The 22568-nt window shown below is 58.5% G+C and overlaps 6 protein-coding genes across 6 annotated transcripts; 2 read left to right on the top strand and 4 right to left on the bottom strand.

The window, feature by feature from the left end:
- Positions 1–193: 193 nt before the first annotated feature.
- CH63R_10519 (C6 zinc finger protein) lies at positions 194–2665 on the bottom strand (the record flags this gene model as incomplete). Its single annotated transcript, XM_018305493.1, has 4 exons — positions 194–1405; positions 1544–1999; positions 2107–2439; positions 2531–2665. The coding sequence occupies 4 exons, from the start codon at positions 2663–2665 to the stop codon at positions 194–196; spliced, it is 2136 nt and encodes a 711-aa protein (XP_018154917.1).
- A 699-nt stretch (positions 2666–3364) lies between these two features.
- Positions 3365–6342, bottom strand: CH63R_10518 (C6 zinc finger protein; the record flags this gene model as incomplete). Its single annotated transcript, XM_018305492.1, has 7 exons — positions 3365–3580; positions 3646–3997; positions 4093–5396; positions 5623–5870; positions 6006–6060; positions 6148–6182; positions 6240–6342. 7 exons carry the CDS (start codon positions 6340–6342, stop codon positions 3365–3367), a joined length of 2313 nt encoding a protein of 770 aa, XP_018154916.1.
- Positions 6343–7201: 859 nt separating this feature from the next.
- CH63R_10517 (Multidrug resistance protein cdr1) lies at positions 7202–12459 on the top strand (the record flags this gene model as incomplete). The annotated part of the gene is made up of 10 exons (XM_018305491.1): positions 7202–7814; positions 7921–8372; positions 8512–8855; positions 8958–9201; positions 9303–9889; positions 9961–10315; positions 10383–10695; positions 10772–11397; positions 11482–11945; positions 12021–12459. 10 exons carry the CDS (start codon positions 7202–7204, stop codon positions 12457–12459), a joined length of 4437 nt encoding a protein of 1478 aa, XP_018154915.1.
- Positions 12460–13950: 1491 nt separating this feature from the next.
- CH63R_10516 (Alkanesulfonate monooxygenase) lies at positions 13951–15054 on the top strand (the record flags this gene model as incomplete). Its single annotated transcript, XM_018305490.1, has 1 exon — positions 13951–15054. The coding sequence occupies one exon, from the start codon at positions 13951–13953 to the stop codon at positions 15052–15054; it is 1104 nt and encodes a 367-aa protein (XP_018154914.1).
- Positions 15055–15338: 284 nt separating this feature from the next.
- Positions 15339–17537, bottom strand: CH63R_10515 (Modin; the record flags this gene model as incomplete). Its single annotated transcript, XM_018305489.1, has 2 exons — positions 15339–16327; positions 16457–17537. The coding sequence occupies 2 exons, from the start codon at positions 17535–17537 to the stop codon at positions 15339–15341; spliced, it is 2070 nt and encodes a 689-aa protein (XP_018154913.1).
- A 1405-nt stretch (positions 17538–18942) lies between these two features.
- Positions 18943–21316, bottom strand: CH63R_10514 (Choline dehydrogenase; the record flags this gene model as incomplete). Its single annotated transcript, XM_018305488.1, has 8 exons — positions 18943–18975; positions 19040–19707; positions 19771–19857; positions 19919–20132; positions 20214–20458; positions 20506–20653; positions 20718–20944; positions 21142–21316. 8 exons carry the CDS (start codon positions 21314–21316, stop codon positions 18943–18945), a joined length of 1797 nt encoding a protein of 598 aa, XP_018154912.1.
- Positions 21317–22568: the final 1252 nt, after the last annotated feature.

Here is a 22568-nt window from a genome sequence, read left to right as displayed (position 1 = left end):
AGGAAGCCAAGAAAGCGGCCGGGACTGCATCTGTAGGCGATGGCACGTCGAGAGACCTACCTACATCAGGGCTGGTGATGGAAGGACTGGCAGTCCGCTCCCTGAGCATGACTGCACGTAAACGCGAACATCTGGAATTCTGGATAATATACATCTATCTCTTTAATCCGTCTCTAGGCGGCGAAGGGCCGTATCAAAGAGCATGCTGTCCCGGCGCCGTGCTACCCAAATGCCCAAAAGCTGAGGCGCCGCCCGAACCCGGAGGCAACCCGCCATCAAAAGTCTCAAAGTCGGAGATGTTCGCGTACGAGAACATGGCGGCGCCGTCGTCGGACCCCGTCGCCGGCGGCCACTGCTCGAGCGGCGGCAGGCCCGCCTGGTGCTGTCGGAACGCCTCGAACGTCCGCAGCCTCGCGACGACGAAGGGCGTGTCGCACGAGATGCCCAGGTTGCGGAACGCCAGCTCGCGCCGGCCCCAGCCGGCGAGCAGGTTCTCGGCCCGCTGCAGGTTCTCCCTCTTCCCGACGTCGTACAGCTCGCGGTGGTGGTGGTACAGCCGGTCGACGGCCCTCCACGCCCGGTCGACGAGCGTGCCGACGGGCTGCCACTGGAGCAGCTCGATCATGACGGAGAAGGCGTCGGCCTGGAAGTGCAGCTTGAGGTACCACGTGAAGCGCTCGTCGATGGCGTCGTACCAGTTGACGTCGCTTTCAAAGGAGATGACCCAGGCCCGGAAGAAGGACTGCTGACTGCCGCTGCCGCTGCTGCTGCCGGCGTCAGCGTTGTCGATATCGTCCCATGGTTCGCGCGCGTGGAGGATCATGTCGCGCATCCGCTGCGCCGTCAGGGACCGGATCTTGCTGGCGATGAGGTGGATGCCGCCGGCGCTTGCGTTCGTGTATCGTCTCTCGGCGGCCACCAGCCGCTCCTCGTACTGGTCGACCAGCTGCCGGTACTTCTCGAGGGGCTGCCCCGCGAACCGCTTGGAGCGTTCGGTGCTCACGGTGCCGCCGCCGAGGATGACGGCCTCGAAGTCGGGGGCCGGGTTCTCGCAGAAGAAGACGCGGGACTCGTAGAGCATCAGGCAGAAGGCCATCTCGGTGGCCCCCTCGCGCGACTTGACTGGCTCCGAGGAGCCCGGCAAAAGGTCGACGTCGTTGACGTTGGAGGGCAGTTTCGTGTCCCAGTTGGGCGGTAGAAGAGTGTCGCAGAAGCCGGCGAGGATGGCGTACTTGGTCTCCAGCATGATGATCTGCCACCAGATCCGCCGCCTGATTTCCGTTTCGAACGGCGATAGCCCGATGAACTCGCCATCGCGGTGGAGGCCCATCCGCTGGGCTATCCTGACCAGTGTCCCGGTCAGGATCCACGCCGCGTGCCGGTCGAACTGCCCCTGAAGGGAGACCTGGGGGTCTGTCAGCTCAAGAGCACCCGAATATCTCTCAGGGGCAGGGAGAGAGAGTGAGAGAGAGTGAGAGAAAGTGAGAAAAAGAGAGAAATGGAGAGGGACAGGGAGAGAAGGAGAGGGCCTCAAACGACGTACCAAGTACAAGACCAAACACTGTAATATTGTGATGTTGTATCTCCTCATGAAGTCGAGCTTGGCGAGGGCCTTCTTCAGCGCAAACATGGAGTTGCGCAGCGCCTTGCTCTTCTCGACGTTGAGCATCTGGACCGCCTCGGCGTCCGAGAGGGCCATGATGGCGACCACGTTGATGGAGCACAGCAGGGCCTCGAAGTCGGGGCTGAGGTTGAAGCGGTCCGTCGCGGCCTCGAAGACCAGCGGCTCCAGGCTGGGGACGTGGACGATCTTGACCATGGGGTTGACGCGTTCCAGGAACACCTGCCACAGCCTGAGGACCTCGACGGGCCCCAGCGCCAGCAGGTCAAAGTCCATGGACTTTTGGTGCGCCGGCTCGCCTCGCTCGGAGGTGCTGCAGGACGCGGACGGGTTCGTCGAGCGTTCGTTGTCCTTGTCATCGAGGCTCAATTTTGAGAACTGCAGCTGGGTTATCACCGTCAGATGTATGTTTGCAGGGGGGAGCAGCAGCAGCAGCAGCAGCAGCAGCAGCAGCAGCGCGGAACGACTCGAACAGCGTTACTGACGTGGTCAAGGACATTCCCCCGAAGCGGGCTTTCCATAAAGGTGGCGCGGCCCTCATCGCACACGATCTTGCCGCCGGGTCTGGAACTGGGCTGCTTCCGGGCTTCCTCGTAGCTCACCCAGGACATGGCCGGGCTCGGTGCCGACGCCGCCGCCGCTGTCGTCGATCCCGGCGTGCCGGGGTAGACGGGACGGCCGCCCCTCTCGGCATCGTGGGGTGCTACCTGGCTCAAGAGACTCTCGCACTGGTGCAACCTATCGAGCAAGTCCTTCACGACGCGCCGTCTCCCGGCACCGGGGGGCGCTCGCGTCGACGGGACACACGGCTGATCAGACTACGTGCGGGCCGTTAGTGGGTTATCTCCGGGACGAACCCCCCCATCGGCTCTCGGACGCGATGTGGAGCTGAGCTGCTGACAAACCAACCTTGATGCAGTTGGCGCAGGGAGACTTGCGGTCACACTTGATCTTGCGCTGGTGGCAGAAGACACAGGCCAGGACGGTGCGCGGCTTGTCGGGTGCCGGGGTGCTCGGTTGCGACGCTGAGGTCTCGGATGCCATGAGATTTGTTTCGAGTCACTCTCGAGTCGTTGGGCTTTCACATAACTTGTTCATGTACGTGCATGACGTGGGGATGTGTGTCTTCCAGACACACACAGAGAGAGAGAGAGAGAGAGAGGTTTTGTCTTTTAAGTGTGCTTTACTTTCTTTGACGGACCAAGGGTAAATACAAGAATAAAATGACAGGGGGGGGGGGGAGGGGGGAGATGGAGGAGGATGAGAAGGGGGAGTGGAGGCGGACGGGCGGACTAATACGCCACATGCCACAGGGCTCCACTGTTCCCGGAGCTGGTGGAGCCGCTAGGCCGTTTTGGACCGCCCGAGACCCGGCTGATCCCTGTAGACGGACCGGAGCGAAAGCCCGGAATGCCGGAGCCAACCGCCACCGAAGACCTCGCGATGCCCACCTCCTTTTTCGATGTGTAGTTTCCCGCCAAGCTCCCCCGTCTACAAGTACGTAGGCCAGCTGTTGAAGCGGTGGTCAACACGCCGCAAACGCCAAGTGTTGGACATGTATAAGCATGCGTGGCAGCGTACCACACATGGTGTACTGTACATTCTCTATGATAGCGGAGTGATCTACCGAGTATCATATCGTGTGCATCTTGCTGCAACCGGCCACCCATTGGATAAATTGGCACGGCAGGCTACCACTATTTGGGAATCCACGTGCCGTTCTCGCCGTCCACTGCCACCACCTTAATTGACGGGCCCTCCGTTCGGCAGCATGTCGTAATCCTGCGTCAGACCCTGGTAGAACATGGGGTCCAGGTCAGGCAGGAAGTAGCTGAACAATCCCATAACGTTGGTTCCCATGGGAGCACCGGGAGACACCTGGTCCATCCCGTTGTAGAACGAGAAGTCGACGAAGCCGCTCTGCAGAGGACCGGGCATCACGGGATGTCTCACCATGGTCTTTGGGCCAAGTCAGCATAAGCATCAACTTGCCTTCGGCGGCGGATTTTCAAAAAAATACTCACATCAGAAAGATCCATCTGCATCACGTCCGGCTGTGGCGCCTGTTGGCTGTCCTGGAGCTCAAACGCTGGTTCCTGGGCTGCCGTGGTGGACACTTCAGTCGGCGGCTTCGCGGCATCTGTCGTCCGCTGTTCCGACTGCTGGATCTCGTTCACGTAATCCCGCGCAATCTTGGCAAACTCGGCGATGAGCGATCCCGGCACGGCTCCGCCGCTCACGAACTCGATCCTGCTAAAGTGGCCCGCCGCCATGTCGAGCAGGGCCAGGTTGGACGCCGTGTCTGGCAGCTGCGGGTCGTGGATCACGATGTCGAAGAGCACGAAGAGCGCTGTGATGGGTATCCCGGCAATGACCCTGGCGGCGAGTGAACAGTGAGCGAGGAAACCTTAATCGAGGGGAAGGGGGACGGATGGGGATGGCGATGACGAATGTGCGTGTTCGCTGCCTACCATGTGTTCGTGTACGGCTCCACCTCGATCATCGATGTCAGTTCGAGAATGAACCGGGACCCGTTGAGGGTCGTCTTCACATTGGACGACCTCTTCGCCGCCACCTCGGGCGCCACCGCCACGGAGCCATCCGAGGTCTGCAAGTAGACCAACATGGTCCTCGAGAGGGTCAGGAGGAGGCTGTAATAAAGGTAATGCAGGACGACGGCGAGCGAGCGGGCCATGGGCTCCAGGATCGCTTGGGCGCGAACCGTCCCGCCCGGCCTGAAGCCGTTGTCCGGCAACGACGCCCGCCAGGCCTCCAGCTCGACGTTCAGTTGGTCGATGACGTCCATGTAGTACGAGCTGGAGTTCCCCGACACACCCACCGAGAAGAGGGACGTGTACGCCCGGGAGAGCAAGCGCGAGAGCCGCACGAGGTGCAGGAACGGGTTGAAGCCCGCGATCGCTGCGTCGGGGATGACTGGGATAGGGCAGGAGATGTCACAGTCGACGAAGCTCTGTCCTGGGCGGTTAGCAGCGTACAGCAAAGAAGAACCGGGCGGGATATCGTTGTTGTTGTCCGGGGGGGGGGGGCTTCTCACAGAGCTTCTTCCAATATGGAAGCTGGTGATTTTCTCGATGATGTACATGGACCAGAAGGCCTTCTGGTATGCTGAGGCCGCCGAACCGGTGAAGTTGTGGCTCGACATCATCTGGGCGCGCCGGGCCGCCTCCGACATGATGACGGGCTCGACCGAGAGTCCGCAGAGGCACAGCGCGTACAGCGACATGGCCGTCAGCGCCTGCAGGGTGGTGAGAGAGTCCGGCAGCAGCAGGAGGTCCGAGAAGCTGCCGAGGCTCACGGAGAAGAGGCGCCAGGACTCGCCTTTGCCGGGCTCGAAGGTGCCGCCGTCGGCATGCTGGGAGCCGATGGCGAGGACGGCGTGGTAGAGGCAGGTCCACGGCTTGCTGTGCTCGAGGAGGCTGGGGAAGTTGGGGTTCGCGACGGTGGACTCGAACGAGGCCCTGTCGAGGAAGGGGAGCGACGGGTGCACGCGTTCGAAGTAGACTGGCCCGGCCGGACTCGTTAGCTGTCTGCAGAAACATTCGGGAGGAACGAACATGAGAGTGGTGTGTGTGTATGTAACTGAGTGGGAGCGCTTACGGCGAATGTACAAGTTGGCGCTGCCGCGGTAGACCACCGTGCCGGGCTGCCCCGTCTTGCGCGTGGTCGTCGTCGCCGGGTCGGCACGCCGCAGCCGGCCGTTGACGATGGCCGAGATCCTCCCGACGAGCTCGTTGACTTTGCGGTTCCGCAGACGCTTCGACAACGACAACAACCTGCTGTCCGAGAAGAAGGTAAGATTGTTAGGACCCCCTTTTGATAGATAATCCGTCAGCAAATGCGGGCACGCTCAAGGTCGGGGGTGGGGGGGGGGGAGATGGGGCGTTTTCAATGTTACCAAGAATGCTATTGCTCTGAGATGGGGGGCGGGATTTCTTCGTCAGTGAGAACGATTCAAGTACCGAGGAGAGAATCCAGCATACCGGGACGAACATGGCATCCTCTTGAGCCTTTCCGTCAGAATCCTTTGGCTCCTGGGCTCGGGCGAGGATGCGGTCGACGTAGAGTTCATGGATGCGATGTGATGGAGATTTCGGCGATGGCGTCTCCGTGGCTTCGGGTTTGATTTGGCCGTCTGATGTCGACAGGTCCAGAACGGCTGTTGCGTTCGGCGGGCTGGGTGCCCGTTGGCTTGATGGAGAGTAGTTGGTTGGCAGAAGCTGACCGGCAACTGGACGATGATGTCAGTCAGTAGAAACCCAAGTCGTGTGGCCTCTCAGATCGGTAGTCTTCTTATCGTGGCATGTTCCTTTGGAAAGAGTCCAGGCGACGTGATGATGACATGCACTGTTTGTTGAAGACTTACCATTTCGCCTGTGCGCGAGCTTCTTGACACTGAAGCGACACTCTTGCTTCCGACGCTTCACAGTTTGAACGAATCCAGTTAGCGATAATACACAATAAGGATCAAGAAATCATCGAGAGCAAAACGATAAGCATCATCTTACCGTACAATTAGCACAGGGGCCTGGTGGGCCGGTGCCTGCTCATGAGGTCAGTCGGGGCATTGTCTGCTGTTCTTTTAACCTGACGGACGTACTTGGACAGCGGACTTTACGAGACTTGCATGCATCGCAGGACTTGTGGGTTCGTGACGCAGCACCGACGGGACTGTGTGCTGGCGTAGTATCAGCCATGCTCATCCTCGGCTTTTTCACCAAGAGTGCAAGTTCAAAACAGGTCAACAGCCGAGATAAGAGATTCGAGAAGTTCGGAGACGAGGACAGACCAAAGGAACAAGAAAACCGCAAGACGTTGAGATGAACGGGAAACCTTTCATGGGGGGGGGGGGAGGTTTTGGCGGTGGATCAACCGAAAGCTTCGGATGACATGACATGTGTGTTGTGACAGACCTCGGCCCCGAGATGCCGCATCGGGCAACTCTACGCACCCACAGGGGGGGGCTGATCTGCACTGCCCCCCCTTACATACATGCTGGTTTCGCAGCCGAGATCCTAATGGCGGGTTAGCGGCAACGTCGGTCAGGTTCGAGTTTCTTGATCTCGACTTGTTCTCTCGGCGCCGAGTTGACAACCACGGATCGGCCCCCCTGTTGACCTTTGGGAAGGGTCCAGCGCAAAAAGGGAGGAGGCAGCGTATGCGACTGAAGCCTGGGTTGGAACTCGGCTCGCAGAATGTCAACTCGGCATGGGGGGGTGACGCAAAGAAGTCTAGCTCCCGCGTTCGACCAAGTTGTTGAACCCCCCTTGCCCGTCGTAGCTCAATGAAAGCTCGACCGAGATTTGATTTTGTCACTTGCACGAAATATTCACATGCTTGAAGTGTCTAAGGGTTCGTGGTGTGTGTGTATGTGTATGTGTGTGTGTGTGTGTGTGAAATGCCACTGAGGAAAGGCAAACAATAAAGTATATCTACCACCTCTTACCTCGAAATCTTTTTCTTGGCCGTCTCTCCTCTAGTCGCCATCCACTATAGTTCTTGTTTGCATTCTCGTTCTACCATTTCCGAGTAGGTTAGCCTAACAAGGTCCAGCCGCCCACGATGATGGACTCTCGGCCCTCCGCCGGCAACGTCAAGTCCAGCCCATCCGATGACACCCTACGCGACAAAGCGGTGCAAGAACACGACCATCGACAAGATGAAATGGACATCGAGATCAGCACCCCCCGAGTGAATGACCTCGTACGGCCTTACAGCCTCGAGCTCATCCGCTCAGCATCTCGGCTCGACCCCGACATCAACCCCTTCCTCTCGTCCCACCCGTCCCTCGACCCCAGCTGTAGAGAGCAGTTCAACGCCAAGAAGTGGGCAAGGGCTCTGCTCCAGCACTCTGCTCGCAACCCCCAACACTATCCTCGCCTCGAGGCCGGGGTCGCCTACCGCAGCCTGAGCGTCCACGGCTACGGCACCGACACGGACTACCAGAAGGACGTCCTCAACGTCCTCTGGCAGGCCCCGGTGCTGGTGAAGCAGGCCCTGAGCAAGCGCCGCCAGAAGATTGACATCCTGAGGGACTTTGACGGCATCGTCGAGAGCGGCGAGATGCTGCTTGTGCTGGGCCGCCCCGGCAGCGGTGTGTCGACGTTGCTGAAGACGATTGCCGGCGAGACTCGGGGTCTCCATCTCGGGCCACACTCGCACTTTAGCTATCAAGGTGAGCGTTTGTTCAGTTCAGGCTTCTTCTGTTTCTTTTCCGGCTTCCAGATCATAGCAATGGCCTATTGTAACTTGCAAGAGACTGACGAAGGACGAACCCAAAGGCATCCCCATGGAAATGATGCACAAGCGGTTCCGCGGGGAGACCATCTACCAGGCCGAGACCGACATCCACTTCCCGCACCTCACCGTGGGACAGACGCTCCTCTTCGCCGCGCTGGCGAGGACCCCCAAGAACCGACTCCCCGGCGTCAGCCGGCAGCGGTACGCCGAGCACCTGAGGGACGTCGTCATGGCCGTCTTCGGCATCTCACACACCGCCAACACCAAAGTCGGCAACGACTTCGTCAGGGGCGTCAGCGGCGGCGAGCGGAAGCGCGTGAGCATCGCCGAGGTCACCCTCAGCCAGAGCCCGATCCAGTGCTGGGACAACAGCACCCGCGGCCTCGACAGCGCCACCGCCCTCGAGTTCGCCCGGACCCTCCGCCTGTCCACCGACATGGCCCGGACGTCGGCCGTGGTCGCCATGTACCAGGCCTCGCAGCCGGCTTACGACGTCAGTTTGTCCATCGCTTTCCCCTATACACACACACACACACACACACACACACACATACACACACAAACATACACACACACACATATACACACGTTACGTGACACCGGATTTGCTGACAACCCTACCTCATCTCCAGGTCTTTGACAAGGTCGCCCTGCTGTACGAGGGCAGGCAGATCTACTTCGGGTCCACGGCCCTCGCGAAGCAGTACTTCGTCGACATGGGCTACCGCTGCCCCGACCGCCAGACCACCGCAGACTTCCTCACGTCGCTGACGAACCCAGCCGAGCGCGTCGTCCAGAGGGGGTATGAGAACAGGGTGCCTCGGACGCCGGACGAGTTTGCGGCGGTGTGGAAGAGCAGCGACTTGCGCGCCCGGCTCATGGACGAGATCCATCGCTTCGAACAGGAGCATCCCCTGAACGGGCCCGGAGTCGACAAGTTTGCCACGACTCGCCAAGCCCACAAAGCCTCTCTCCTGTGAGAAAAAACAACCCCCTTCAAGAGTCTCCCCAAGAGTCTCCCCCCCCCCCCCTGCGATGGATGTCGTTGGGTTCCTCGTCTGACAGTTCGTTCTCGCAGCTCCTCGCAGTCCCCTTACACCATCTCGCTGCCCATGCAGGTGTGGCTCTGCATGACACGCGGATATCATCGCCTCGTGGGAGACTGGCTCTTCCCCTTCGTCACCATCTTTGGAAACTTTGTCATCTCCGTGGTTCTCGGCAGCATCTTCTTCGACTTGCCCTCCGACGCCTCGAGCTTGAACTCCCGGTGCATCCTGCTGTTCTTCGCCATCCTCTTTAATGGTCTGAGCAGTGCTCTCGAGGTGTGTCTCGCCCAGCCAGCCAGCCAGCCAGGCACCTGACGAGGAGCAAAAATAGAAAAGATGACAGTGAAAGGACTTATGTGTTAACAACAAGCCTCTAGGTCCTCACTCTGTACGCCCAGCGGCCCATTGTCGAGAAGCACGCTCGGTACGCTCTCTACCACCCGGCCTCCGAGGCCATCTCGTCCACCATATGCGACATGCCGACCAAGATCCTGTCATCCCTGGCCTTCAACCTGCCGCTCTACTTCATGGCCAAGCTGCGCATGGAGGCCGACGCCTTCTTCGTCTTCCTCCTCTTCGGCTTCATCACGACGCTCTCCATGTCCACGATCCTCCGCACCATCGCCCAGACGTCGCGCACCATCCACCAGGCCCTGACGCCCGCCGCCATCTTCATCCTCTCCCTCGTCATCTACACGGGCTTCATCCTGCCCACGCGGGACATGAAGGGCTGGCTCCGGTGGATCAACTACGTCAACCCCATCGCCTACGCGTTCGAGAGCCTCGTCGCCAACGAGTTCACCGGTCGGCGCTTCCCCTGCCTGCAGTACGTGCCGGCGTATCCCGGCGCGGCCCCGGACGAGAGGACGTGTTCTGTTGCGGGCGCCGCCCCAGGAGCCGACTTCGTCGACGGTGACTTCTACATCAACGCCACTTACAGCTACTACAAATCGCACATCTGGAGGTAGGGAGCGCTGGAAAACAGACGGACAGTCGATTCCAATCCGGTGCCATCACTGACTGCTTGATGTACAGAAACTTTGGCATCCTCGTCGCTTTCATCCTCTTCTTCATGTGCACGTACCTCGTCGCCGCGGAGTATATCGCCACAGACCGCTCCAAAGGCGAGGTTCTGGTCTTCCGCCGCGGCCAATCGAGGCCTTCAAAGACGCCGGACGAGGAGGCGGGCCAGCCGGACCGCGTCTACGCAGCTGAAAAGAGCTCAGTCTCCCCGGCGGGTGCTGGGGGTGGGCGGCCCACGAACTTCGAGGACCGATCCGTGTTCCACTGGAAGGATGTCTGCTACGACATCACCATCAAGAACAAAGACCGCAGGATCCTGGACCGTGTTGGGGGATGGGTAAAGCCAGGGACCTTGACAGCCTTGATGGTGACTTATTCCTGATTCTCCGAGGAGTGTTGAGGAAGGGTCCTGACTGACATCAAATGCGATACAGGGCTCAACTGGCGCCGGAAAGACCACCCTTCTGGACGTGTTGGCGAACCGAGTGACGGTGGGAGTGGTTTCGGGTGACATCCTCGTCAACGGGGTCGCCAGGGATAAATCTTTCCAGAGGAAAGCGGGCTACGTCCAGCAGCAGGACATCCACCTCGAGACGTCGACGGTTCGGGAAGCACTGCGGTTCAGTGCCATGCTTCGACAACCGGCATCCGTCAGTAAGCAGGAGAAGCACGCCTATGTCGAGGAGGTCATTGGGCTTCTCGAGATGGAGGCCTATGCGGATGCCATTGTCGGCGTACCCGGTGAAGGTGAGTGAAGAAGGACGATTCGATATGCAACCAAACTCGAGACGGTATAATTGACTGACAACCCGGCGAAAACAAGGTCTGAACGTGGAACAGAGAAAACGCCTGACCATCGGCGTCGAGCTGGCCGCCAAACCGGACCTGTTGCTCTTCCTCGACGAGCCCACGTCCGGCCTGGACAGCCAGACTGCATGGTCCATCTCCTCCCTGATCCGCAAGCTCTCGGAAAACGGCCAGGCCATCCTCTGCACCATCCACCAGCCCTCGGCCCTCCTGTTCCAGCAGTTCGACCGGCTGCTGCTCCTGGCCCACGGCGGCAGGACGGTCTACTTTGGCGACATTGGCGAGAACGCCCGGGTCCTGACCAGCTACTTCGAGCAGTACGGCGCGGCGCCCTGCGGACGGGACGAGAACCCCGCCGAGTGGATGCTCAAGGTCATCGGAGCCGCCCCGGGGGCCAGCTCGGAGAGAGACTGGCCTCAGACGTGGAAGGACAGCCACGAGTGCGCGCAAGTCCGACGGGAGCTCGAACGGCTGGAACGGGCGTCCAAGGGCGCCGGCTCTGTGGCCGCCACTGAAGCCGAGATGTCCACCTATGCTGCCCCCTTCCGCGTCCAGCTGGCGTTGTGCACGGAACGAGTCTTCCAGCAGTACTGGCGCACCCCTTCGTACATCTACTCCAAGCTGATCCTTTCAGGCGGCACGGTAAGCCAGACCCCCCTTTTTGCAGACAGTAATTTCCCCTTGGTAGACTGGCGAGGATCCCGACTGACAAACCTTCCGCTGCAGAGCCTGTTCATCGGCGTGTCCTTCTACCAGTCGCCTCTGACCATGCAAGGGCTGCAGAGCCAGATGTTCTCCATCTTTATGCTCCTCGTGGTCTTCGTCTTCCTCGTCTACCAGACGATGCCCAACTTCATCCTCCAGCGCGAGCAGTACGAGGCGCGGGAGCGCGCGTCCAGGGCGTACTCGTGGTACGTCTTCATGCTGGTCAACATCGTCGTCGAGATACCGTGGAACACGCTCGTCGCCGTCGTCGTCTTCTTCCCCTTCTACTACCTCGTGGGCATGTACCGCAACGCCGTCCCGACGGACGCCGTCACAGATCGGGGCGGTCTGATGTTCCTCCTCATCTGGGCGTTCATGCTTTTCGAGTCGACGTTCGCCGACATGGTCGTCGCCGGGGTGCCGACGGCGGAGACCGGGGCGACCCTGTCATTGCTTCTCTTCGTCCTCTGCCTCATATTCTGCGGGTAAGATCGTCCCTGATAACATTATTCTCTGAGGAACTGTCTGGTCGGTATACTGATTGTGTAACTCCTCTATAGTGTCATCGTCCCTCAGGATGCACTACCAGGCTTCTGGAAGTTCATGTACCGAGTATCCCCCCTCACGTACCTCGTCGAGGGCCTCTTGTCAACGGGTCTCGCTCACAACACCGTGGAGTGCTCCCAGCTTGAGCTTTTGCAGTTTCGCCCTCCGCCGGCCAACGGCACCACGTGCGGCGACTACATGGCCCCGTACATGGAAATGGCCGGCGGTCGCGTCTACAACCCCGACAGCACCGACGTGTGCCAGTTCTGCCCGTTGTCCACCACGGACATGTTCCTGTCCACCGTCTCGGCGTCCTATGATAGGAGGTGGCGGTCGTATGGGCTGATGTGGGTGTACATCGTCTTCAACCTGTTTGCCGCCTTGGCGCTGTACTGGCTGGCCCGGGTGCCGAAGAGTTATTCGGTAGCCCAGCTGTGGAAAAAGACGAAGTAGTCTGCGAGCAGTCATTGAAGACTTGCTGATTCATGGTTTGAGTGCTTACCTAGGGGAGTTTAATATGGTTCTGGGTCCCCAAATTGTTGTTGTTGTTGTTGTTGTTGTTGTTGTCTCAAGCATGTAGGCTATGCTCGTCGAAAACGAGGCCATTTTGTGCAACAAGTCGAAATGGTATAATGATGAGTATGATTACCGCTCTTTAGTTGATCTTGTACTTCCCTATTTTGGAATAATGTTACTGCTGAAATCGGATCCGTGGCGCATTTCACCCTACACCAAGAAGGCCACTAACATTGCCACGTCTGAGTCTGCGGTGGCCGTTCCATCACCCGAAATATCAGTTTGCTTGAAATTATCTGACAGAAGTTTGTGAAGGAAAGTTCGCTATAACAGCCAATCCGCGTTCTGAAGCCAAGGGCAGATTCGCATACGGCCAAGCGACGTAGCGTACCCAAACTCCAAAGATGCACGCAGTGTCTCTCTTGCCACCTTTGATTCCCCGCTGGCCGCCAACTATCCATTAAGCGTTATAAAACCCTATCCCCATGATACAAACGGCCAGCTCGAATGCGGGATTTTCGCCGCAGCCATCGTTGGAAGGCCCCCAAAGGAGGAGAAGTGGACGACGTGCCCGTATGCGGCCAAGTGACAAATCACGACACATGCGGCTCACTGCGAGGCGAGTTTGATTTGTAAGTGATGTTATGATGGCTCGATAAGGGTCTGAGTCGGACAAACTGCGCCTCTCGAACCCAGCCAATGTCGAGCCCTCGGGAGGTACTGATTTGCGGATATGACCGACGTTGGGTCCCAAAGATGTGGATGTGTGGAACTCAGCTCGACGATTGCACCATCGCATCCCGATTGCTGAAGCGGGGTAAACCTGAAGCTGACGGAACGCGCCCGGTATCCGTTGGTTCCAGGAACTGTTTATGCCATCCGGGTCATGAGGGGTTGGTTATGAGGGGTTATGAGGGGTCAGTGAGAGTTGATCGGACTCTGGAGGGGTTGCCGGCGTCGAGTCCGTGGCTTAGCGGAGCTGCCCCGGCTCGCCCGGCCCCGGCGCGGCGCGGCGCTTCGGCGCGCTTGTCGCTACTATCCGGGCAACCGGCCTTACAAGACTACAAAGTCAACAATTCTTCAACAAAGCTCCCGGGAAAGACAGCAAAAGGAATGGAAAAAAGGAACCACTGCTCAATTTCCAGATCGACCCAGGGCCCCTCCGGATACGATGGGGAGTTATGGTGACATCTCGCTGGGGAACCCCCCTTGCCGAAATCGGCTCGAGGGTGTAAGGCGTGATTATCATGCAGTTGTCGTCATATCCTGCAACGAGTGTATTATATAGGCCGCCGCATAATTCATCAACAATGCCATGATCGAAAAGGGAGACAGAGACAGAGACAGAGAGAGAGAGAGAGAGAGAGAGAACAGAGAGAATAGTATTGATACTCCACCCACTTCCCCCTTTCACACCAAACATTCACAATGCCTACCGAATTCATCAGCGTAACCTTCCCCAACGCCTCGACGGAGATCGCCCCGATCCCCGGCGCCGGCATCGACCCGGAGTTCCTGGTCCGGTACGCCAAGAACCTGGACGACTACGGCTTCAACTACACGCTCGTGCCCTACGGGTCCGACTCATATGACCCCTTCACCATCGGCGCGACCATCGCGGCCGTGACCAAGAACGTCAGCGTCATCATCGCGCTGCGGCCCAACACGCTCTACCCGACCGTGGCCGCCAAGGCGCTGGCGACGCTCGACCAGCTCAGCAAGGGCCGCGTCGTCGTGCACTTCATCGCCGGCGGCAGCGACGCCGAGCAGGCCAAGGAGGGCGACTTCCTGTCCAAAGACGAGCGGTACGGCCGCCTCGAGGACTACATCAAGATCCTGCGGCGCGCGTGGGAGTCGGACGCGCCCTTCGACTGGGACAGCAAGTACTACACCTTCAAGGGCTTCACCAACAAGGTGCGGCCGACCAAGGGCACCATCCCCGTCTCGGTCGGCGGCTCCTCGGACGAGGCGTACCGCATCGGCGGCTCGCTCGCCGACATCTTCGGCCTCTGGGGCGAGCCGCTCAAGGAGACCAAGGAGCAGATCGACCGCATCTACGGCGAGGCCGAGAAGGCCGGCCGCAAGGACCGCCCGCGCATCTGGGTGACGTTCCGCCCCATCATCGCCGAGACGGACGAGCTCGCGTGGGCCAAGGCGCACCGCACCCTCGACGCCCTCCGGGGCAACATCTCGGCCGGCCAGGGCAAGCCCGGGCAGGCCGGGCCGGAGCCGCAGAACGTCGGGTCGCAGCGGCTGCTCGAGATCGCCAAGAAGGGCGAGGTCCAGGACCGCGCGCTGTGGTACCCGACCGTCACGGCGACCAACGCCCGCGGCGCCTCCACGGCGCTGGTCGGCTCGCCCAAGACCATCAACGACTCCATCCTCGACTACGTCGACCTCGGCGCCGACCTCATCTCCATCCGCGGCTACGACAACCTCAACGACGCCATCGACTACGGCCGCTACATCCTGCCCGCCGTGCGCGACGAGTTGAAGAAGAGGGGGGAGAACGGGGCCAACGGCGCGCAATGATGCGACCCCTAGGGGTGCGTAGGGTGCGTGGATGTGTGTGTGTATGAAGTTATGATGTACATAGCCACTTTGGATATTGAGAGAAATACCATGCAAGACGACATCAAGAAGACAAAGTCCGTACGACTTTTTGAGAACATGGTGCTCTATATAACGTGACGATGACATGGCTTTCTATGGGTTCCTATTCATGATTTCGTTACCTTGACATTATCTTCGTTGTCTCATTAATATCCTCCCTCAGCCACTGACTGATAGTTGTCCCTCCTTCTCCCCCCTCACCCTTATGTGATATACACCGGCAACCGGCTGCCAAACACCTCGCTCTTCTCAACCTGGATGTCTTTCCCGTGAAAGTCGTGGAGCAGCAACCAACACATCATCCTGAACACGAGCATGCACCACACGTCGTTCACCTGCTGCTCCTGGTCGTGAGACACCGGCTCCCCGGAGGCCGCCGAGACGATGGACCGGGCGCCGCGCTCCCTCCGCGTCTTGTCGGCGAGCATCTGCCTGCAGACGACCTCGACGACGCGTTTGCGGACGAAGAAGAGGTAGATCTCGGCCAGCACGGCGTGCCGCTCGCCGGACGACGCCGCGTCGAGCTTCTGCAGCAGGGAGATCTCTTTCTGGGCCTTTTTGCTCTCCTCGCTCGTCTTCGCGACAACGGGTGCCGCCGCCGCCGCCGCCGCCGCCGTGGGGCGTTGGATGAAGAGATCTTGCGCCTGGTCGGCATTCGATCGACTCTTGTCCGTGGCGTCGGGGGCGGCGGTGGCGGCGGCGGCGGCGGCTACCACGGCCTTATACTCCCCGTCCGTGTCGTTGAGGATGCGCAGGATCTCCTGCAGGTGGACGCGCAGCACGTTCTGGACGAGGTGGGCGCGGTCGTGGTGCTTGAGGAACTCGTCGCACCGCGCGATGGCGGCGTGGAGCGCCACGACGAGGTCGTTGGAGTAGATCCTCTCCTCGGCGTTGTTCGTCGGCCGCAGGATCGCCTCGGGCCCGTCCAGGGACTCGAGGTCCTGGAACTTGCTCTCGATCGTGCCGGCCTCCGCGGCGATGACCCCGACGCACGACGACACCTCCGTGCTCTTCAGCAAGCGCTGGTCGGCGGCCGGCGCGTCGGCCATGGCGTGCACGAAGTCGGCCAGGAACGTGCGCAGCGAGAACGATTTCCGGTCCCAGTGCCAGATGGTCGGGTTGGGAAGCATGCGGAACGCGGTGCCGGGGATTTGGAAGACTACTCCGACCATTCCCAGGAGCTCAAAGGCGACTAGATAGAGAAGTCAGGCAAGATGCCGAGTGTAAGCCAGACAGAACCTCCGTCTACTCGAGGAAAATGGCACAGCACGGCACGCCGGTTGTTGTGACGATGAACATATAGAGGAGGAGCTTCACCTACCTGGAAACAGATGAATGTGACGCGTGTCTGGCTGAGGCTTCCGGAAATACCTCACAGTGTTCGTGTTGCAACCGATCACCACCAGCGTCTCGGCAATGGCGGCCATGCTGCCGAGCTGCAGCGTGCCAATGTCCTTGGGCTCGTCGGCGTACTTGTGGTTGTTGCTGGCCTCCGGGCGGAAGATGGTCGGGCAGTAGCCGAAGCAGAGCTCCTTGACGCGGTTGTCCGGCACGACGCGGTTCTCGTGGAACCAGGTGGGCCCCGTCTTCTCGAAGCTGAAGACGATGCCGAGGTCGTCGACGTCGTAGCCCGTGATGCTGAAGCCGTTGCCCTGGGCGCGGTACCGGTCCTCGTTGCGGTTGAACTCCTTCCAGTGCACGCCGAGCATGCCCGCCACCTCGACGAGGTGCGAGATGGTCGTCGTCGCGTACGGCTTCTTCATGTTGTCCGGCATGCTGTCCCACGACTTCTTCTTGCGCTGCATGCCCACCGCGAGCGTGTGCGTGACGGCCGCCGTCGGCGCGTGCGGGTGGCACGGCGTCTGGTCCTCCCACTGCGGGTTGCCGTGGCCAAAGTACTCGTTGTCCTGCCAGGTCCGGGACTCCCTCTCCATGCGCTGGATCGCCATCAGCAGGCCCAGCCAGTTGGCGAGCTCGTTGTCGGCCGTGTGGATGGCCTGGCGACTGTTCCCGGCCCGCAGGCTCCTGTCCACCTGGTCGTACTGCTGCTGGTCCCAGGTGAAGGTCTTCTTGTAGCTGTCCGAGGTGCCCGTCATGTACGTGATCTCCTTGTCGTTGTGCTTGCCGAGGGGGCCCCTGTGGTTCGTCGGGGGCGCGACGAAGATGACGGGCACCTCGAATTCCACCTCGAAGCGGAACTCGTCCCACCGGAACCGCCGCCGCGTGAACTGCGCCCAGTCGCCCATGACCTTTTGCGTGCACGAGGAGTAGCCCGTTGCCGAGGCGTAGTACTGCTGGAGGGCCTGGAAGATGGCGATGATGAAGGCGAAGACGGAGATGACCAGGGCGACAATCGCCACGATCAACTCGACGCCCTTGTCATCGCCGTCGTCGGCGGACATGGTGTGGTAGACGCTGTTTTATTTTCTTTCTTTTTTTTTCTTCTTTTTTTCTCGCCGACCTATGTTAACAAATGAAATAATTATTCAATACCTCAAAGCAGGTCGGTCGGGTATGGTGCGGTACGATATTGTGTCTGCTCTATGTTCCTGCATAGCTTCATAGGAATCACACGATGCTGCAGCATGACTGTCGAGGTGAGGGCTGCCGCCATCTGCCCGCGGCAGAACTGGACGTTATATGTGTAACGTCGACACTCACAGACTTAGTTTCCATCTTTCAACCTCCTTGACGCAAAGGGCGGGCTGGGCCGACCATCGCCGCCCCATCGACCAGACCATGTGTGTGACCACCCCCCTCCCCTGTGTCTCGCATCGTGCAACACACGATTCGGTTGGTTGCATTCGACCGGGGGCTGAAAAAGGCTCGATGCCCTCCTTGGTCATCTGTACCTACAGGGTAGTCTTTCACTAGCGCAGCGAGTTGTTGCGATCCCATTCGGTCGTTCAAGTCTGGTCAGGTTGCTAGTTAAACTGCTTCGGTGTGTCGTCCCCCCCAAAACACCATCCCGCGAGCCATCGAGGCGGCTAGCGAGGCAGACTGAAGATCCAGAGTTTGCACTACGGGCTCGAAAGCACGCTGTCGTGTCACGGCTCTTGTGGCTACATCCATCCATCATAAATGCAATCCAATACCTACACACACTTTGGAGCATTGTGACGGCGCCGAGTTACCCGTACGTACGCAAAAGCCACAATAGTGGCAGCCTGGCAGGATCAGCACGCCACCCCATGATGACGGCTGACTGAAATCGATCAGGGAGGAGGAGCTTCAGTCCCAGTCCCTTGCTATCGAGGGTTCAAGCATGGGTTCTATTGGCTCGACGGAGGAAAAAGGCATGCAACGGGCCATGCTGACACGCATCTGGTGGAGCCGACTATCCAGCCCCAGCCGTCTTTTTTTTTTCCATTCCTTTTTCCCCTCCTCTTCGTCAGGAAAAACAAGCACCAAAGGCCTCTCCTCGGCGCGGTTCCGCTTTCCGAAGGCTTAACATCTTTGTCGACTATGGTCCGGCGTCAGACCTGGTCAAATGGCGCTGCCAAGTCAAGTCACAGAGGGGTTAGAATCTGACGAAACTCGGTCATGACCCGTGGTGTTAAGGCGTCCAACTTGGCTTGAAAGACAGTCAGTGACTTGACGAGGCAAGAAACCAAGTGGCTTCAGCCTAGGCGAGGTAGAAAACGCTGCCTGCAGGTTCGTTTTCAGTGTAAGCTAGGATTTCACCGTCACATCCGAACTGCGTCAAGTTCTGTTTGCCCGTGGTCCAACTATACAACTAACTAGTGCTCCGGTTTGTACACTTCCTTCTTCCTTCGCGGGTCCCTTCTCACACCACGTCACGTCACGTCACGTTCGTTGTCCTAGAATCATGTCCGCCGCCTACAAGTGACATCAGCACATGTAGCTACACCAAGGCGTGCCGATACGAAATTCGGAGACTCACCTTCTCAGCAATGGCATACACCGTCGCCTGCGTGTGCGCCGATGGTACGAGAGGCATGATACTCGCATCCACGACCCTCAACCCGTCAACTCCGTAGACCTTGAGATCGGAGCCGACGACGCCCCCGAGAGCCCTCGGCAGCATGGCGCAGGTCCCCGAATAATGAAACTCCGTCGACGTGACTCCTTTGATGAAAGTCAGGATCTCCTCGTCGCTCTGCGTTGCGGCCCCAGGAAGCGTTTCCACGGCCCCCAGCGCCTGTATAGGCGCTGTGGCCAAGAGTTCCCGGTTGAATCGCAGCGACTCCACCAGGACTTGGCCGTCGTAGGGGTGAGAGAAGTAACGCGGGTCAATCAGCGGCGGTAGGAAGGGGTCGGATGAGTTGATGAGTACCGTTCCTCTGCTCAACGGATGCATCAAAATGTTCACCACCGAGCGGCCGCCGTCAACGTAGAGGAGCTCCATCCCGGCCGTGGACCTACTCTGGTGCATCCTGTGCAGTTGCTCCAGTTGTTTCTCGTAGCCAGCGACTACGGTCTCATCAGTGCCTGGAGGGAGAAACGAGGTACCGTCAATAGCAGAGAGGAGACGGTTGGCCGCCTCCAAGGTAGTAAAGTTGAAAAGGGGGATGAAAGCAAGAGCCTCGGCAATGGTATCCGTCCAGCGCCCTACATCACGAGGTGTCAACATATTCGCGCCCCTGTATGACTATTCAGTTGCAACTGGCTCACCTCTGCGTTCGGAGTAGTACAGATCCCGCTGTTCGGCATCAAAAGTTGCATTGTCCAGTTCGTAGTTCCCGGGGACTCCGTCGCTCACTGTGAACCCGTTTTAGAAGACGTCAAATAGGCCACCAACAGGGACTATGATAGGGCTTACGAGAGGCGAGCGTGAGCCCAAATGGGTGATCCTGGAGATTGGCCCCGACTCCGGGTAGGTCGACGATGGACGCAATCCCAAACTGGGATATCACCGTCGCAGGGCCGATACCAGACAGTTGCAAGAGCTTCGGGGTGTTTAGGGCGCCCGTGGATACGATTACTTCTTTGCCTGCTGTCACCCTTTGTACGACGGAGTCTGGACCGGCTGAGAACTTTTCGAAAACAATGCGTTAGCCCAGTCATTTGCCATCAGGATGTGTACAAATTCCCAAAGGACATGGCAACAAACTCACCTCAACCCCTTGTGCTCTTGGTTTTTCGCCGCTCGTGTCAAACAACACCTTTGTTGCCTGTTGGCCCGTAGCTATGTGCAAGTTGGCTCTTCCCAAGATAGAATCGTAGTGAGCAGTCCTTGCACTTGACCTGGACTGGTTGCGTGGATCGATGGAGTGGGTTGTGAGGTATGCGCCGAGCGGATTGCAGCCCTGATCATCCGGGGTGCTGATGCCCAGGCCCTCCATAGCATTTAGAAAGTTTGCTGCGGCAGAAACGTTAGTATAACTCTCGATTACCATGCTCAGTCACAAAGGTCTGGGTAGGGCAGACTGTTATTTGGATGCGACCAAGCCAAGTAGCTTGACTGAACCGGCCCCTCGAAACCGTGACAGTCCGGATCATATGTCATATCAAACAGAGCTGTGTTTTCTGGCGATGCTGGAGTAAACCTCTCGCTCTGTGTTGTGAAGATCCAATAAGCTTACAATTTCGTACAAGCATATTGGGACAAAAGCTCAAACCTTTTTGAAATAGGGCAGAAGACTCCCAAAGTCCCAGCCGTCGTTTCCCAGCGCGGCCCACGCATCGTAGTTCGAGGGCATGCCGCGGTCGAATATCATGGCATTGACCGTGCTGCTCCCGCCGACGGCGTGGCCCTGTGTGAGATTGACGACTTGCCCTTGCAGCGACTCCTGCGCGACGGAAGTCAGGTTCCAGTCGTACCGGGTTCCCGGCGCGAAGCCAGAAGCTCCCGGGTAGAAGCGCGGAATCATGACGGCGGCTTCATAGTTGTCTCTGGTCACAAGTTAGGCCCCACTGCACAAAACGATCGGCGGAGACTGGGACCGTATGTACGTACGGCAAGCCGGCCTCGATGACGAGAACAGAGTCTGTCCCCTCGTCAGCGTGAGGCTCGTATGCAGGTCTTGCGATCCGTATTCTCACTTGATGGGTCGCTCGACAGTCTGGAGGCAAGCGTCAATCCGGCAGTGCCGCCGCCGACAATGACATAGTCGTAGGAATCTCCGATTGTCCCAGTTTGCCTGCCATGGAGCTCCGCCGAGACCACCGAGGCGGCGGCGAAGATGACATGTCTTGACGCCTTCATCCTCACACGCATGTTCAAGTAGTCAGCCCGAAGCAACTCGACTGAGGATTTCGGAAACAGAACCCCCAAGGTTCTGGTTTTCTGGTTATGAAGGCCAGTGCTGGGCGGAGAAATGAACCCCCTCCCTTTTGGTCGGTTTGCGCGGGAAACAACCCTGTTCTCGCACAGCTTGAGTTCGTGCGAAGTAACATCGCCAAAAGTATAACATAGTGCGGACATGGGGAACAACAAACATTTTGCAGACCGAGTCTAGAACCAGTGTGAGCAAAAACATGGAAGCCCACTAGGCAAAGCCTCTAGTGGATTATTTGAGATTTGGGTTTACTTAACATTCATGCCAACCACAGCACTAACAGGGAGGAGAGATACTCTCAGACGCTCTCTTCTTTTATGACGACGAGCAATGGTCCAAATTTTCCTCTAGACTACTTCTAAAGTTTTGACGATTCATACGTGTATAGTAGTGAAAGGCCCTGTTCAACTACTCCGCTGCTAGCTGTTGTTTGGTGCCAAACTTCTTCAGGTCGCGTGTCGTTCTGCCCTTGTATTGCACTTTCATCCGACTGTGCCGGATGAGTATCAAAGTTCAGAACACGACTGTCCGTTCCATTTACTATATTGGTCGGACTGGGCAGCCTTTTTCGCGAGGTGTTGAAGCGCTTACACAATTACACAAGCGGCTGGAGTGGGAGGTGATCATTGATGTTCCTTCCATTACAACATCTTAAGCAACGGCTGTTACATAGAGCGCATATCAAAAATACATTATTGCTACTAGCCAGCCGTCTGCACACTTGCCCATTAAACCCCGTGTTTCTTAGCTGTTCTCTCATCCAATTCGAGGCCTCAGTCAAGGTTCTCACTACCCTAGATGTTCTTCGGACGGAAGTTCTGAAGCATTGTTGTCAGCGCCAGCTGGATTGGTTGCCGAGATTTCAGATAAGCGGTGTGTGGCAAGGTCGCCGATCGTTCCGCTTAGCCTCTGAGCAGAACGGGTATAAATAATGGGGCGTATGTTGTTAGCGTGTCCGTAAAACGTGGTTGATACGTTACCCAGACAAGCGAACTGTTTACATTTGTGAAAGGATGAAGAATGATTATCAAGTGGAAAGGCCAGCCTGCAGTCGATCCCTTGTGCTTGCGTGGCCACGTCAAGCCTCTCCAGGTAGACCTTGAGCGACGCAGTCGATGGTATGTCAGCCACATCTTCATTACCACACATACTGCCTACCTTGATGGTAAGTTTATGCCATCACCGACCGTG

Source organism: Colletotrichum higginsianum (genome assembly GCF_001672515.1).
Source record: "Colletotrichum higginsianum IMI 349063 chromosome 7 map unlocalized unitig_7, whole genome shotgun sequence".
NCBI classification, from domain to species: Eukaryota; Fungi; Ascomycota; class Sordariomycetes; order Glomerellales; family Glomerellaceae; genus Colletotrichum; species Colletotrichum higginsianum.
Note: the sequence above shows the minus strand (reverse complement) of the source record. Positions and strands in the feature narration are given on the sequence as shown.